We start from the raw sequence: 15436 nt of genomic DNA on the forward strand, positions 1-15436 counted from the left end.
ATATGGTCTTGATCCAGCTCATTATTTCTCCGCGCCTGGTCTTTCCTGGGACGCAGCGTTAAATCAATCACAAGTTCAACTTGAACTGTTAACAGACGCTGACATGTATTTGTTTATCGAAAAAGGAACACGCGGCGGAATCAGCATCATAACAAAGAAATATTCAGCGCGAACAATAAATATCTTCACGATTATAATCCTGCGGAGTCCAGTAAGTATATTTGTTACTTGGATCCCAATAATCTCTACGAACCTGCAATGTCAATGTTGATGCCATACGGTGGATTCAAGTGGATCCCCGCAGAAGAATTTCTCGCGGAAACAAACAATGCTACCGCGGCGATGAATCCAGAAGTTAGTTACTTTGTTGAGGTTGACGTTGATTATCCAGCGCAGTTGCATGATCTTCACAACGATTATCCGTATCTGCCAGAACATATCGCGATAACTAATGATATGTTGTCGCGGGAACAAGTCGCGCTAAGAACAACTAATCCTTGCCTGTTTCGTAAATTAGTTCCTGATTTGTTTAACAAGCGCGGTTATATTTGTCATTATGCGCTGCTCAAACAAGCTCTTGATGCTGGTCTTGTTCTGAGAAAAGTTCATCGAGTATTAAAATTCAATCACAGTTGCTGGTTGAAAAGTTACATCGACGCGAATACAACAAGAAGAGCAGCAGCAAAGTCAGAATTCCAGAAAGACGTTTTCAAGTTGATGAATAATTCAGTATTTGGCAAGACCATGGAGAATGTTCGTAATCGCGTTCACGTTGACGTAGTTAATAATGTTGGCCGCAGAAATAGATTAGTCCGCGGAAACAGTTTCCGCGACGAGAAGCGAATCAATGATAATCTTGTACTGATTACCAGGAAACAAACAACGTTGAAGCTAAACAAACCCATCTATGTTGGTGCTGCAGTGGTGGATCTGTCAAAGACCATCATGTATGATTTTCACTATGGGTTTTTCAAGAAACAGTTTCCGGACGCGGAATTAATAATGTCAGACACTGATTCGCTGGTTTATGAGGTTCCGTTTGATGATCTTTACCAAGATATTTATGACCACAGGGAATTGTTTGATCTGTCAGATGTTGCTGTCAAATTCCACGACGGCGTTAACAAGAAGGTCATTGGAAAGTTCAAAGATGAGTTTGCGTTCCGGCCAGTGCGTGAATTTGTTGGCCTCAGATCAAAAATGTATTCGCTGGTCACCGAAGACGACGTGACAGCCAAGAAAGCCAAAGGCGTTAACAAGAATTATGTGAAGAACAAATTAACATTTGATGATTATCTTGCAGCGTTATACAGAACGCCAGGTTGTAAACTGCCACGGTAACAACGCGAGGATTCCGATCACATCGACATGAAGTATTTACTGATGAGATTCGCAAGACTGGACTGAGCAACTTCGACGATAAAAGATATTCTCCAGATGACATTAACACAACCACACTTGGTCACTTCAGAAACGCCGACGTTTCCAACGCTGACGTTTCCAATAACTGATACCGCGCGACTTCATGATCGTAGCAAGGGTCAGTTTGCTGATTGGACAGTTGGGCAAAGTACCAATTTCATAATATATTATTGTAAATTTGGTACTTTGCCCGACCTTTTTTACCTCATGTCGATATCGACTTTTTTCACCTCGTGGAAGTGTCAGTTTGACAATCAGAGGTTTCTACAAGTGGTGGCGAAAGTGGCATATTTATAGATAATATATTTTGTATATGCCACTTTCGCCACTTTTTTGAACGGTCCAACGAAGGCTTCTTTTGACCTGGCAAGGGCTGCATCTGGCTGATTTTGACATCAAAAAAATGATAGATGGCCGCGGTCATGAAAACTCTGATTTTTTTGCAAAGTTGTATTTTGGCCAACCGCAGCAATAATAATATCCGCGGAAACAACGTCGATAATCACGCGTGGAAAAATCATATCAGAAAAATATAACCTGATTGTCGATCATGAAAAACCCTGGTTTTTACCGTCACGGTATTATTTTTCTGCAAAGTTGTATTTTGGGTAACCGCGATCAATAATAATACCAGCGAAAACAACGTCGGTAATCACGCGCAGGAAAATAATATCAGGAAATAATACAATCAAATAACATCGACTGCCGACCATGAGAAACCTGTAATCGGCAATTTCTGCAGGGATTTCTGATACATCTTTTCTTGTGAATCGATTTTCCTGACGTGTTTTCCGGACATTAATTTCGTCAAATTAACCCTGTGATGGATCATCTGCGTTGAATAATCATGTCCGGGAAACAGCGACGGAAAAAAATACAATCAAATAATATCAGATTCTGCACGGTGAAAACCACAAATCACAGGTTTCTGAAGAACTTCATCTTGGATGATTTTATCGATATTATTTTCGTCGCGTGATTGTTGATGTTATTTCACTGATATTATTACTCATCTGCAGGCCTCAGATGGCGAATCTGCAACGATAATATCATTCAGATAATATCATGTCGAAAATCACAACGATAACAGCGGTAAAATAACCGGTCGGAAAGCACAGAGCAAATGCTGGTATTTCAAAATATTTCAGTTGATGTTATTTTCGATGATATTTCTCGCTGAGATACTATCGACGTTGTTACCCTGGTATTATTATCCACTTGCATCGAGGATGCAATTTTCAGATAACGAATCTAACAACGATAATACTGTTCGGATAATATCATATCAGATATTACAACGATAACAATGGCAAAATAACCGATCAAAAAATTCAGAGCAAATGCTGGTATTTGTGAATGCGCTGCCTGGTATTATTTTTGATATTTTTTTCCTCACGTCGTTATCAAATGTTATTTTCGCTGCCGAGAAGATTTTCTTGTTATTATTTTTTGTCTTAATTTTCTATCACGGGTTATATATGCCTGCGAAGGCCACATATTTAACAGCAGCTGAAGAACTTAACATTGTGAATCTTCGAGGAAAGGAATCACCAGCGAAGATCGCTCAGCAGTATCATATTGGACTGCCACGACTATACAAGATTTGGAAATCCGCATATCCCAACGAGAAATTCATTGCTGGTTATGCTGGCACTGAACGAGGAAAGAAGATCACAAATTACATTGAGCGAATAAAAGCAAAGACAGACAAACAACAGCAGTTAGTTGACAAGGAAAAAGATCGACTTGCTGAGGTCACCGCGATGAACAAGAAAATCCACGACGAAAACATAATCCAGCATAGAAAGCTTCTAGAACTTATCAGCGAACAAAAGAAGTTTGAAAACCACGAGGCTGAACTCACCGCGGAAATTTCATCACGACAAAAAAAGATAGGAGGAGCAATGTCGATAGCAGACCTTCAGAAGAAACTTGAAGAGCGCGACAAAACAATCTCATCGCTGCAGGAATCAAATGATAAATTACAAATTTCCCTGCAGGAACGTGTCGATGCGATTGATCAAGCTCAAATTCAAATAAATATCAGCGATGAAACAATTGAGAAGCTTCAACGAGAGATTACTCTCCGAGATGGTAATATTAAGCGGTTGCAAGATCAGCTTGATGAAATCCTCGCTGAACAAAACAATCAATGATGATTTGAAAAAATGTGAAACATTTTCAAATGGACATCGAAGAATTCCGTGACGATATTGAAACCGCTCCGTATAGGATTGAGGCAGATATTCAAGATCTCACCAACAGAATTGAGGGCTTGGAATTCATCATCCAAGATTTGATCGAATTAATCAAAGAAAAGCTGAAATTGATACCACCGGAAAGTGCTTCCAATTAATGATTATTGTTGCTGCAATTGTTGCTGTTTTTGCAATTGTTATAACAACCATGCCACGCAAGGTGTTACTCAACGACGATGACATCCAAGACATAATCGCAAGCAGAAATAGAATTCCAGTTGCTGAAATAGCCAGGAAATACAAGATCAGTTTTGACAGAATTTATCAAATATGGAAGGGAAATGCAATTTCCGATGACACAAAAAAAAACAACGAACAGTGTAAGAAATGCACAGCGCTTCTTAAAACAATTCAAGAACAGCGCGAAGAGATCAGCGCCAACGAACAGGCATTAAATGCCGTCGAAGATCTCATCGAAGAACTGCAACGATTGACAGTAGAAAATGAGACATTACGAAACCTCACCAAGTAATATTAAATTTTTACCGTAATTTCTTCCTGTTGCGGCGTCTATTTCTCTTGATGTTTTTACTCATAAAATTTATTTCATAATATTTAGACATAGCATCTTTTTTACTATCGCAAGGATTTGCTGATCTGGGATTAAAAAAATACGATTGTGATCCCATTGATCAGGTTTGACCACAAAACTTTTCTTGAGTGAACAAAGAGTCTTACGATTCTCTTCAGACACCCCATAAAGTTTTAACATCGCATCAACATGATACTCGTAGCAGTTATTCCAGTAATCTTGTTCTTCTTGCGTTGCATCCTCAAGAAGGGGAGTAACAAGAAAATAAATATGACCGCTGTATATTATTACAATTTTAATATTAAAATTTCCGTCATCGGGTAACGGATCAAGATCAACATCACCCCAAATTCGATTAGGGTCAACGTCTTCTTCTATATCACTATAATCAAGTTTGATAAAAGGTATTCCGGTATATCGACCGTATATACAAGGCACTTCAACCCCATCAATATTTCTTGTGAGCATATATCTTCTATCATGTCTCTAATATGCCCATCACATCTCTAATACTTTTCTGGATTCTCGGCGATACAAAACCACCCAGAAGAAGCCCTCGGATGATCAAAATAACATTTCTATGACCCTTGGCATATACAAAATATATTATATATAAATATGCCACTTTCCACAGACTTGAAGGAACCGCTAAAATGTCCTGTTAACGCTTCTATTACTGCTTTTTGCGTCACTCATGGAACCTCTGAAATGTCCTGTTAACATTTCTATGATTGATCATACATGTTAAACCATCCATTTGCCTTCCAGATGTAAAACTTCAGCCACGCTGTGGCATCGTCAGTCGTTGAAATATCTTTTCCTCCGATGTCATCTGCATCAGAGTTTATTATTGTTTTTCTGCAGTCGCTGTTGTAGAAACAGTCAGGGGTTGGTCGCTGCGGATAATATAACGTGTAATTGCCTCTATCGGGATTTCTTTTATTGTCAGCTACTATTTCAACGCCATAATATTTAGAAATTTGTTTGATGCCTTCTTTGATTGATTTCAATGTTGGTTTTCTTGTTCTTGATCGGATGATTCTATGTTCGATTAGTCGCTGGTAATTCTCCGGGGATTTTAATATTATTTCTGCGGCCGCGTTAAGGTCTGTTGAGGAATTTTGAACATAACCAACATACGGTTGAAGATTTCCTTGTGTGATTATCGCGCGGGTATATTCGCGGCGTTGTCTTTTTGTGATTCCATCGCTGTCAAATTCTTGTTGTTGATATATTTGATCGCCAGCGTAATCAGTTATCTTTTCTCTGTATTCGCGTTTTGCCGTTTTTCTTTGCTTGTATGCGACTTCAATTTCATCAGGGCTTAATTTACCAATATCACATTGATAAAGGCTATTTAAGTAACAGCTCTTTTGCAAATACGGATCAGAAACATCTTCGGAATTATATTTGTAGTGTTTTATCGTTGGTTCAGAAATGTCTTTGACATGTCCAGTATCATCTGTGGTTTCCAAATCATCCCAGATATCTCTCTGTGTCCAGCCAGGATCATTTCTTGACCGTTCCAAGTTTGCCACGATTTCATCTTGCTGAGTATTTTCCGCGGCATTTTTCATTCGCTCACCCAGTGTTAATAACAGTTCCTGGTCAACATTAGAATTATCAACGTAGCCCCCAGTTATCTTGGCTAGTTTAGCTTCTTTTTTTTGTCGCTGAATACCTGATAGCTGTCAGGCGGAGTTTCTTCTATGGAAAACCCGGTCTTCTTCAGCGACGCGAGTAACCGCGCAGTGAAATATTTCCTGGAAAGATTTTTTTCGATGACATAACTGATATAAGCTTGACCGAAGGCCGAATTTAGATCAGAAATACTTGGTAACATTTTTTTTCGTTCGGTGTTAGTAAAGTTTCTCTCGTTGTTGATTATCTTCCTGGTTAGACTATCACGTGTTACTTCCAAATTACTTTCCGGGTTGGAATTTCGTTGGACTGAATAATGAAACTCACGAATATTTCTGAATCGCTGAAGAGCTTGTTTTGTTGCTTCAACTGATCCTAATTCCTGTGAAAAAACAAACATTGCAGTAAAACACTCATCGACGATACTAACTCCAGCTTCCAACGTGAGATTATAAATTACGATTCTGGCATCGCTGAAAGCGCTTACTGGATCAGAGAAATCCGCGTGTTTGGTAGCATAGTCAGTATCCGCGTGATACCACTTCACGGTGATTCCTCGCCGTTGTGCTTCTTTTGCTAGCTCTTCCACGGAGAACTTGCCATGTCTTTTGAAATGTGTAAACACAGCTATGCTAGCTGTTGGATTTTCTTTAAGATATTTCCACATCTTCTCGTAGTTGTCCCGATGGCTGTTTTCCACGATGAGGACTTTTCCAGTATCAGGTTTGTAATCGTTGGCAACAAAGATTATGTTCCTGTTCATCATCTTGAATATTCTCAGATCATCATCGTTGGCGTCAGCATCCAACACTTTAATGTATTCCGCTGTTGATATAAGTCCTTCAAAAGCTTCCCATAATTGCCTACGCCGTTTTTTCTTGAAACATTGTCGGAGGATTCCATGAAACTCATCTACGATAACAACGTCAGGTTCTCCTCTAACTCTCTCTAGTGAATCAAACTGCACAACTACACGTTGACCATCGCCGGGTTTGAAAACAATCTTTCCAGGGATTTCCGAGTATAATTTAGTTTTGTAGTCCGCGGAAATCTTCGAAGATAAGGTTTTCCTGTAGCTGATATATAACACTGATAACTCCTCAGGAATTGAACCCCATGCAGCCTCTGACTTGCCCATTCCACAATATGACCCATCAAGATAATCCTGATAACGCAGTTCATCCCGACGACAACCGCGTCCTGAAATTCCCTTGTCGTTTTTGATATGTGCAGGCGGTTCTGTATAAACAAGTCCAGGAGTTCTCGATGAAAATTCACCAGAATATTTATTACGCTGCAGCGACAGTAAATATTTTATATAATCAGGTTTTCGCTGATCCGCTGGAAGATTTCTCGCGACTGCATCAATGCTGGTATCAAATCCACCAGATAAATAATTTTCTATGCGAGATTTCAAACTGCTTTTGTCAACGATGATACGTTTTCCAAGTCTCATCATATAATTTTGTAATGATCGGAATTATCAAACACAAGAAGATTCTCACATTGGCCGTCGATGAAATCTCCTGCGGCGTTATAGCCGTGTCTTCGTTTACAGATGTTACAATAGTGCCCAGGAATCATTTCAAAGGTCATCATGCGTCCAGAAACACGAATTTGCCCACGAATCTGATCAGGCTTTCCAGTTACCGCTGTTGATATCACCGCCAGGTCTTCATCAGAAATACTTTGTGTTTGAAAATCCCACGAAGTCACAGCGTCGAAGTCGTTCTCGTTCACGTTGACGTCTTCGAAAACAGTCAACAACGAATCATATACAGAAATTCCATCCAGTGACTTTTTTATTACACTTCCTGGTTTATTTGATTTCGTGCCCAGCAACTTCAGACTGTTAATACAAGCTTGGTCATCTACGTCCCAGCATGGATTATCCAGTGCGGTTTTCAACAGCAATTGTTTATGTTCAGCAGCAGTCACAATCATGTCAGCGATAATTGCTTGATGTCCGTGGGTTTTTTCCGATAATTGAGTTTTTCCATATCCGCTGAATTATTTTCTGATCTCGAGCAGGTTTTCTTTTGAGTCAATATCCACAGTAAACTTTCTCCGCACAGCCCGTGGAAGAATTTCATTGATGCCAGTTTTTCCATCGTAGCATCGGTTGAATATTTCTTTGACTGCATCTGTGAATTCCACGTCCCAATAGTGAAATTCTTTTGCTGGTAAATCCTGGATAAACGGTCTTGCTCGATAAATTCCATTCACGGTGTTGTCGTCGATGGCTTCTTGTTTTGTTTTGTATATTTTGTAGAATTTGCTCCGCGGTGCATTTTTGCACATCTTTCTTTCCGATTGATGCTTCATTTCTTATATTATATATACTAATCTTACAGCTCTAATAGTTTTCACTCTCTTTCAGGATACCCTGGCAGCCCTCGCCAGGTCATTTCCGGATCAGGATCTCTTCATCTGCATTTCTCGCAGAATCCCGATCTGAGGCTTCCTCGGTTGTTTTCAGACCCGGTTTTTCTTTCACGGTCGTTGCCATCTGAGTTAGCATAGATGTTTTCTCTGTCAGATTTCTAATCGTTGTCATGCTTTTTGATTTCCTTTCGGTTCCATTTTTGGAAACGCTTGCGTTTCCCAGCCTCGGTTTGTCATTTCCGGATCACTTTGTTTTCATCGGTTGATTTTCTCAGATTGGATTTCTGACGGTTTATGATTTTTTTTCCCGTTTGATTTACATTGTGAGCCAGAACCGCTATTTCACTATATTACTGGATAGTAGATATTGGGGCTATTGATAGTATATTTTCGTGTTGGTTTGTGTGGATAGTAGATATTGTTTGGGTTTCTCCTTTCCGCGTGTGAATAGTAGATTTTGGGTTTGTGGATAGTATTTAATAGTTTTTACCTCTTTCCGTGTGTGTATAGTATATTTGTGACTGTTTTTTTTTTCTTCTTCCCATGTGTGGATCGTATATTTTGGGGTTTGAATGAATTAGCGTAAATTTGTGTGGGTAGTAGATAATATGTGAAGTGAATGTAAGGGATGTTTATCTTCACGTCCGTGCTTGAAGTATATCAACTTGAAAGACAGTTGGTATCGGATGGTGGAAAGGCTTTCAGATGAATGGAAGTTTCCAGGTAGCCTAGTCTTTGTGACCAGTCTGAAAGTAGCGAGAGATCTGGTAAAAGGCATGATAGAGGAGGAAGTAGAGAAATTAAGAGGCTTCATTAAACCAAACATTTGTGAGAGTTGGAACTTGGAAGGAGGCACTTGATGGTGTCATCAAAGTCAGGTGGTTTTTAGAAGAAATATTGAATTTGATAAAGTGGTCTTTTGTGAAGTGGGGATTAGACCAATTAAAGAAAGCTGATGAAATGACGAGAAAGGTAATGAAAGAGAAGGTGAAGAAGATTAAAGATAACTTGCAAAGGAGAGAAAAGACAAAGACAACAGAAAATAAAAGAGGACTTTGAAAGCCTGAATAAAAACTCAGTTGAGGTGCAGGAGATATTTAGATTAACGGGACATCCTGACTGGATGCTAGAGAAGGAAAAGGAGAAGGAAAAATAGAGAAAGTGAGAAGATGGTGGAAGAAGTGGAGAAAATAGAAGAAGCACCCAGAGGCTTTTTTCAGAGCCACTCATATGCCTCGAAAAGATTTGCTTTCTTGCCTAAACTGTTTTTTAGTCAGTTGTATAGCTGTTTGTGTGATAGAGTAATGTTCATCCATCTATGTATATGTTGGTTGTTGTATGTGTTATATATGTATTTGTCTAGCCAGTCCCGTTCCCGCCAAGTGTTCTAGGTTTCTTTTCCCACTTTTTGGTCCCGATTGAGGTCAGCCCCTTGCTACATTGTTACCAATCTTCAGTAGCTTGACGTCACCTCACCTGTTCCATTCCTATTGTCCCTATATTAATGGTAAATCTCATAGTCGCTATACAGACCCAATATTCCCATGTTAAATTTCCCTTGTCGCTATACAGTCCCTTACACTTGTCGCAATACTGTCCCATTCTTTTTGTCGCTCTATAGTCTCATCCATGTTAAAATTCCCCGTGTTAAATTTCCGTTGTCGCCAGTGTACACCCCCCCCCCCCATTTAAAACAGAAGTCCCATTGTCGCTATAGCATCCCACTATACTTCTCTCGCGTCCCTTAACAAAGACTTGCCGTTATCACGCCTATTTGTTAAAGGTTAGTTCAAGGATGATCAAAAGGAAGTCCACGGGGTGAACGGGGCGTGTTCTTATCCGTATCCACGTTGACAGACAGCGAGAGGGACATTGTCCGGTAAGTTTGATTGGATCAGTCCACAGCGATATTCAATCAAAAATTGAGATAGAGGGCGTGATTAGAATTCAGACCCGAATGATACCTTAAGATTAATTCAGTATTCGCCTGAAAGGATTGTGGATCAATAGGGTTTACTCCGAGAAAAGAAGCCACTCGAAATCTGAAGGATGAACTTAGAAGTAGATTTTAAGGAGAGACAAAGATTCGACAAGGTCATTAAGTTATCTGTTCGATTTTTGCTGAATATTCAACATCATAATTGTAGTATGTTTTAGTATGTACACTGAATTACTAGGATAGTTTAGTATTAGAATTAGCTTTTGTAGTGTTTCATTTGCATGCGTATTTCAGACATGGGCTCGAACCTTAAGTAAAGAATTATTTGATGCGAAGCGGAATTATATAGATTGTTAGCTTGTGGTCAGAATTAATTTTGTAATTCGCTACTAGGTTACTTCGTAGCAAACCAGTGCATTTATTAATGCGTTATGTTAGAATCTGCACATGCTTGAATTGTGAATTTGGAAAAAAATTTGAAGTATGTAAGATTAGTTATTATGGACGTATGCATATATTAGAGCATGGATATTTGAATATTTGCGTACTTTGTATGAGTGTAACGTAAAGAAATGCGTCTGATTATTGTGATATTGTTTAGTATAACAGGATTAGGAATATGTACTGATGTGACAGAATTTATTGATGTATGTATAAGAAGTAATTGCTACTGTGCTGTATTATAACGTTTGTTTTCGTATACAAGAACGTATGGGTATCTCGATGTGAATGAATGCGTGACCGAAGAAATATAATAGCTGTTATCTGATGATAGGCTATGTGAAATGCGAGATGAGTGGGCTAAGGAAAAAGCGTGTATCGTCCTTGTGTTTTCACGGGAAGCTGTTTTAAGGGACAGAGAACTTCCGGTTCTATTGGGTCCCAAGTCTTCAAGAGTTGGAGACGGAGTTGAGACTGTAAGCGAGAAAGTCGATGTCGACAGGAGTAATGTCGTGGAGGAGGAGTAGAATAAGTCTAGAGAAAGTCGAGGAGGAGGAGGAGGTGAAGGAATTTGGAGAAAGGTCGGGGAGAAAGAAGAGAAGGAAGGGGGAGAAATGAGAGAGATAAATTATACAACAGATGAATAAATATGCAAGGACAGGTGGAAATCAATCTCACACTGCTAATCAAGTGATGCAGTAGGCTTATTAAAGGGTCGAACGGATGGAGTATAATTGGAAATTTGAGTAATTTGATTACTGAATTCTTATTAAATTGTTATTCATTTGAATTTCAACCTTTTCTGTGTATTTAACCATCTAACCGACGGCATTGCTGACTGGGAGCTCAGAGCTTTACATCTATCTTTCACTAAATTTAACTTCCAACCAAATAGAGCCTGGGTGGGACTTCTATAATAAATAAATAAAAAATATTTAAATAAAAAATGTTTAAATAAAATATTGGAAGCACCCCACCCCAACCATATACTTCGTCACAATCTCTAAAGAAGTGTATCAAAACGGCTTTATTGATTAGTATGTAATCAAACTGTATCATCCCATCTGCGACAGTGTAATTAATACTAAAACATCAATATACATTCGACGGAGATTTGACTGCCATTTTTTTTAAACCCTAAAGTACGTCGAAGCCTGACCTTTTAACGGGACCTTCAGCCTCTTGACATCGAAGCCAAGCTGATTTCTTGACAACTTTTTGAATCAAACACAAAAATAACATTTAAGGAAATTTACAGAGTAGTGCTCGTTTTAAAAGTTATCTAAGGACAGGGGAATGCATTCACACACGAAAACAATGTTTAGGTCTACTCCAATAAGTAATATCTGAATAAATTATACATTTACTTGCTGAGAAAGTTATGTGTATATGTATGTATGTATGTATGTATGTCTATCTATCAATCTATCTATTCGCTTTGAGGAATGGTAAAGAGACTTTATATAGATACATTGATTTCTTGTTGTTGTGAAATACTAACGATAAACATAAGATTATATTTTCTTTTGTTTAATTACTTTGTTAATAAGGATTACAGAAACAAAATAATCGGAAAATGAGATTATTGAACATCTGATACATATTTTAAAACGTTACTGTCAGGGGTAAGTCTTTCTGAGAACTCCTGGAGAAACATTTCTGATACGTTCTTCAGTTACTAATCTCTGTCTGTTCAGACATCTCGTTCTTTTAATGTTGTTTGCTCACTACATTGATTAAAATAAGTACGTCTAACAACTGGGTAAGGGGAGACAACCGTCGATAACCTCAGCCTGGCATGATACATCACCAGATAGGAAAAAAATATTTTTTTCCTCATTACATTTGTTGAAACAAAATAAATTAAATAAATAACGAAGAGCACAGCAAGAATGTGACTTTTGCGGACGCTCAGACCACTTGGCCACTGGGTATGTATGTATGTATGTATGTATGTATGTATGTATGTATGTATGTATGGACGGATGGATGGATGGATGGATGGATGGATGGATGGATGGTTGGATGGATGAATGAATGAATGAATGAATGAATGGATGGATGGATGGATGGATGGATGGATGGATGGATAGATGGATGGATATATAGATGGATGGATGGATGCAACATTGATATACCAAGAGTTGTATAAAAGGTTTATTAAAAGGAAACGTGGTTTGCTAAGCTCCCTTTTATTGAAAAAATGTATACAACGATTGGTGTATCAAAGATGCAGCGTACACATTATACATATATTTGATTTATTTCGCATACAAATACACATACTTGCATTTCCAACGCAGTTAAGACTGACTACAACCAACTGTGTATTGAGGGAATAAATGAGCTCTGCATTGCGCTATCAGGTAAGTTGGCTACAAAATGTAGTTTTTTAACTTTCCTCTTGTAATCGCAATATCGTTTGCAAATTAAGATATTGCTTCTTTTAGTTTTTGAAATGTTACTTTCATTCAGATTGATTAAATAAATATAAGATACACTTATAACTTTTAAAAAAAAAATGAAGAAAGTAGAGCATACAAACACAGCCGAAACACATGATGCATTTTGATCGACAGTCTCACCAAAAGATGATTTGTTTACCCTTTGTAGCACAGCACTCCTTCCCTTTTTCCCCTGTGTACCATGCTCTACTACTCCTAGTCGATGCTAAGTTGAAATTCCTTCTCCAAATCGTTCTAAGGCTAAAAGGTAGAATAGAATCAACCGTCAAAACTATTTTTAAAAAACGCTTACCACCAAGTATATGTCAAGCTATAAAATCGTTCCTGTATTTGACAAATAACAGGAAAGTAAGCTTTGTAAGTATTTGTAATTATTTCTGCAAGTATTTAAAGTTCTAATGGCCAATATGCATGCTTGCCTTTCTATACTTCCCAGTTGTTGAAATTTGAAAAAGCTTAAGAAAATGATCATCTAAATCATACGTGCGTAGTTTTGACAGTACTAGAAATGGAATAATAAATTATCCAACAGTGTTTATTCGTCACAGACCTCATTCCCCCATATAGTCAGCCAGTAATAACGACAATTATTAATCTGCTTGCTCCCCCGTCCAGTTATGAGGTAAAAAGGGGACGTTTCACTCCATTATCAGTGATGTAAGGAATGAATCATGTGTCGAAATTTGGAATGTTCTCAGAAGAGTATAAAAACTTTTTCATCTTCTATATTTGAAACTGTGTTGCTATGGCAAGTTATGTACTTTCCCACTTTTGACAGAGCAGTCTCTTTGGAATATTATGTTTCCATTTTGATCTCGTTACGGAAATCGGAGCGGGTGAAAATTTATAGACCCATCTCAGGCTCATACGTTTATTAAATAAAAATAAGCCTGGAAGTGTTTAATTGAACCTCCACCCCCATAAATTTATCTTCTCTTTTCCTTCTTAATTTGAGTGTCAGATTTCAAGTGACTGGAATTTATGTCTGTTTTCAGTCACCCTCTCTTTTGTCTATCACCCTTTGTAAGTTGCACTCGTTTCTTCACTGTGATTATGATATTAAAGCACTCAAGATCATGATCGTTTAACTTCAGAATTGATGAAGTATTTTGTTTTATTTGATCCAAAAAAGTTTAAATATTGGAATTAATGAAGTCTCTTATTTTATTTGATCAAAGAAGTTTAACTTTGGAATTGATAAAGGTTTTTGTTTTATTTGATCAAAAAAGTTTAACATCCGAATTGATGAAGTCTCTTGTTTTATTTAATCAATAACTCAATTTATTTGTATACCATCTTTATTGTCTTCTTCTACAAGCCAATGTGTGTAAAATGACCAACCAAAGCGGTTTTATTTAAGATTGAACAAATACTTTTTCACATGAACATCAAGTGAAAATTTGAAAAAAAAATCTAACAGTTTTGTGAATTAAACCCCAAAATATTCCTATATGTTCTGTCACAGGTCCTATTGTATGAAGTTCCAATTGAATTCCTGTGGTACTCCTATATTGAGTGTATTGATGTGCCTTTAGGCTCGAATGTGCTAACGTGCCAGTTGCCTGGATTGTTGCGATATGTTAAGTTTTTTTTTTATATTATGTATCAACAATAACATAATTCAAAATGTCCTTGTATGAATTCACTATAATTCCAAACTAATGGTCGAGTCGAAGAATATTATTGAGCAATTTGTAATTCCAGTGGATACTAAATAAATCCACCCGATCGAAAAACTAAACGCAACAGATGTTTTAAGAAAAAAAGATTTTTTTCAAGTTAACTAAGACACAGTAATATAACCAAGATGTAGGTCGGTTTCCTTTATAAAACTTTCTAACCGATCTGGAAAAAGCCACCATCACTGTATTAAGGTCCTTGAATGTCGTTGATTATGGATATCGTGCTCTTTTCTGGAGATCTTAAAACAGTGAGAAACCATATCAATTCAGTAATTTTAATGTTCATATTAAACTAAAAATTGTACGAAATGTTAAGTGCTTTAGTTAATAGCACCTACTTTGCAATTAATGTAACTTTTAATGAAGTGTTGTATTCGTCAGCTAACCAGACAGCGTTTTCTAGGCGTGAACAGTGATTAAAATGAAATAATATAAATAAACCATTTTTTTAAAAAGTCATTGTTATAATTATTTTTGACAATACAATTTACTACAAGTAGCAGTTAGATTAAAAATGCAAATGTTGAGAGGTTCTAACAGTTTTCCAATATTTTCATATATTAGTATTCTTACGAAAGGTATAATATTGATTTTAAAGGTACAGACAGCTTTAAATTTGCAAACTATTGATGTGGATATGTATTTTCAATGGTAAGTGTAAAACATAATTT

General features: G+C 37.5%; 1 protein-coding gene across 1 annotated transcript; it reads left to right on the forward strand.

The window, feature by feature from the left end:
- The first annotated feature begins 342 nt into the window (after positions 1-342).
- Positions 343-1341, forward strand: LOC149805007 (uncharacterized). The gene has a single exon (XM_089933391.1). The coding sequence runs from the start codon at positions 343-345 to the stop codon at positions 1339-1341; it is 999 nt and encodes a 332-aa protein (XP_089789517.1).
- Positions 1342-15436: the final 14095 nt, after the last annotated feature.

Source organism: Sinohyriopsis cumingii, chromosome 2 (genome assembly GCF_028554795.1).
Source record: "Sinohyriopsis cumingii isolate HCF-2022 chromosome 2, ASM2855479v2, whole genome shotgun sequence".
Classification (NCBI taxonomy): domain Eukaryota; kingdom Metazoa; phylum Mollusca; class Bivalvia; order Unionida; family Unionidae; genus Sinohyriopsis; species Sinohyriopsis cumingii.

Excerpts from the sequence above, each read along its gene's own strand:
- LOC149805007 (XM_089933391.1), top strand. The coding sequence starts at position 343 with ATGAATCCAGAAGTTAGTTACTTTGTTGAGGTTGACGTTGATTATCCA.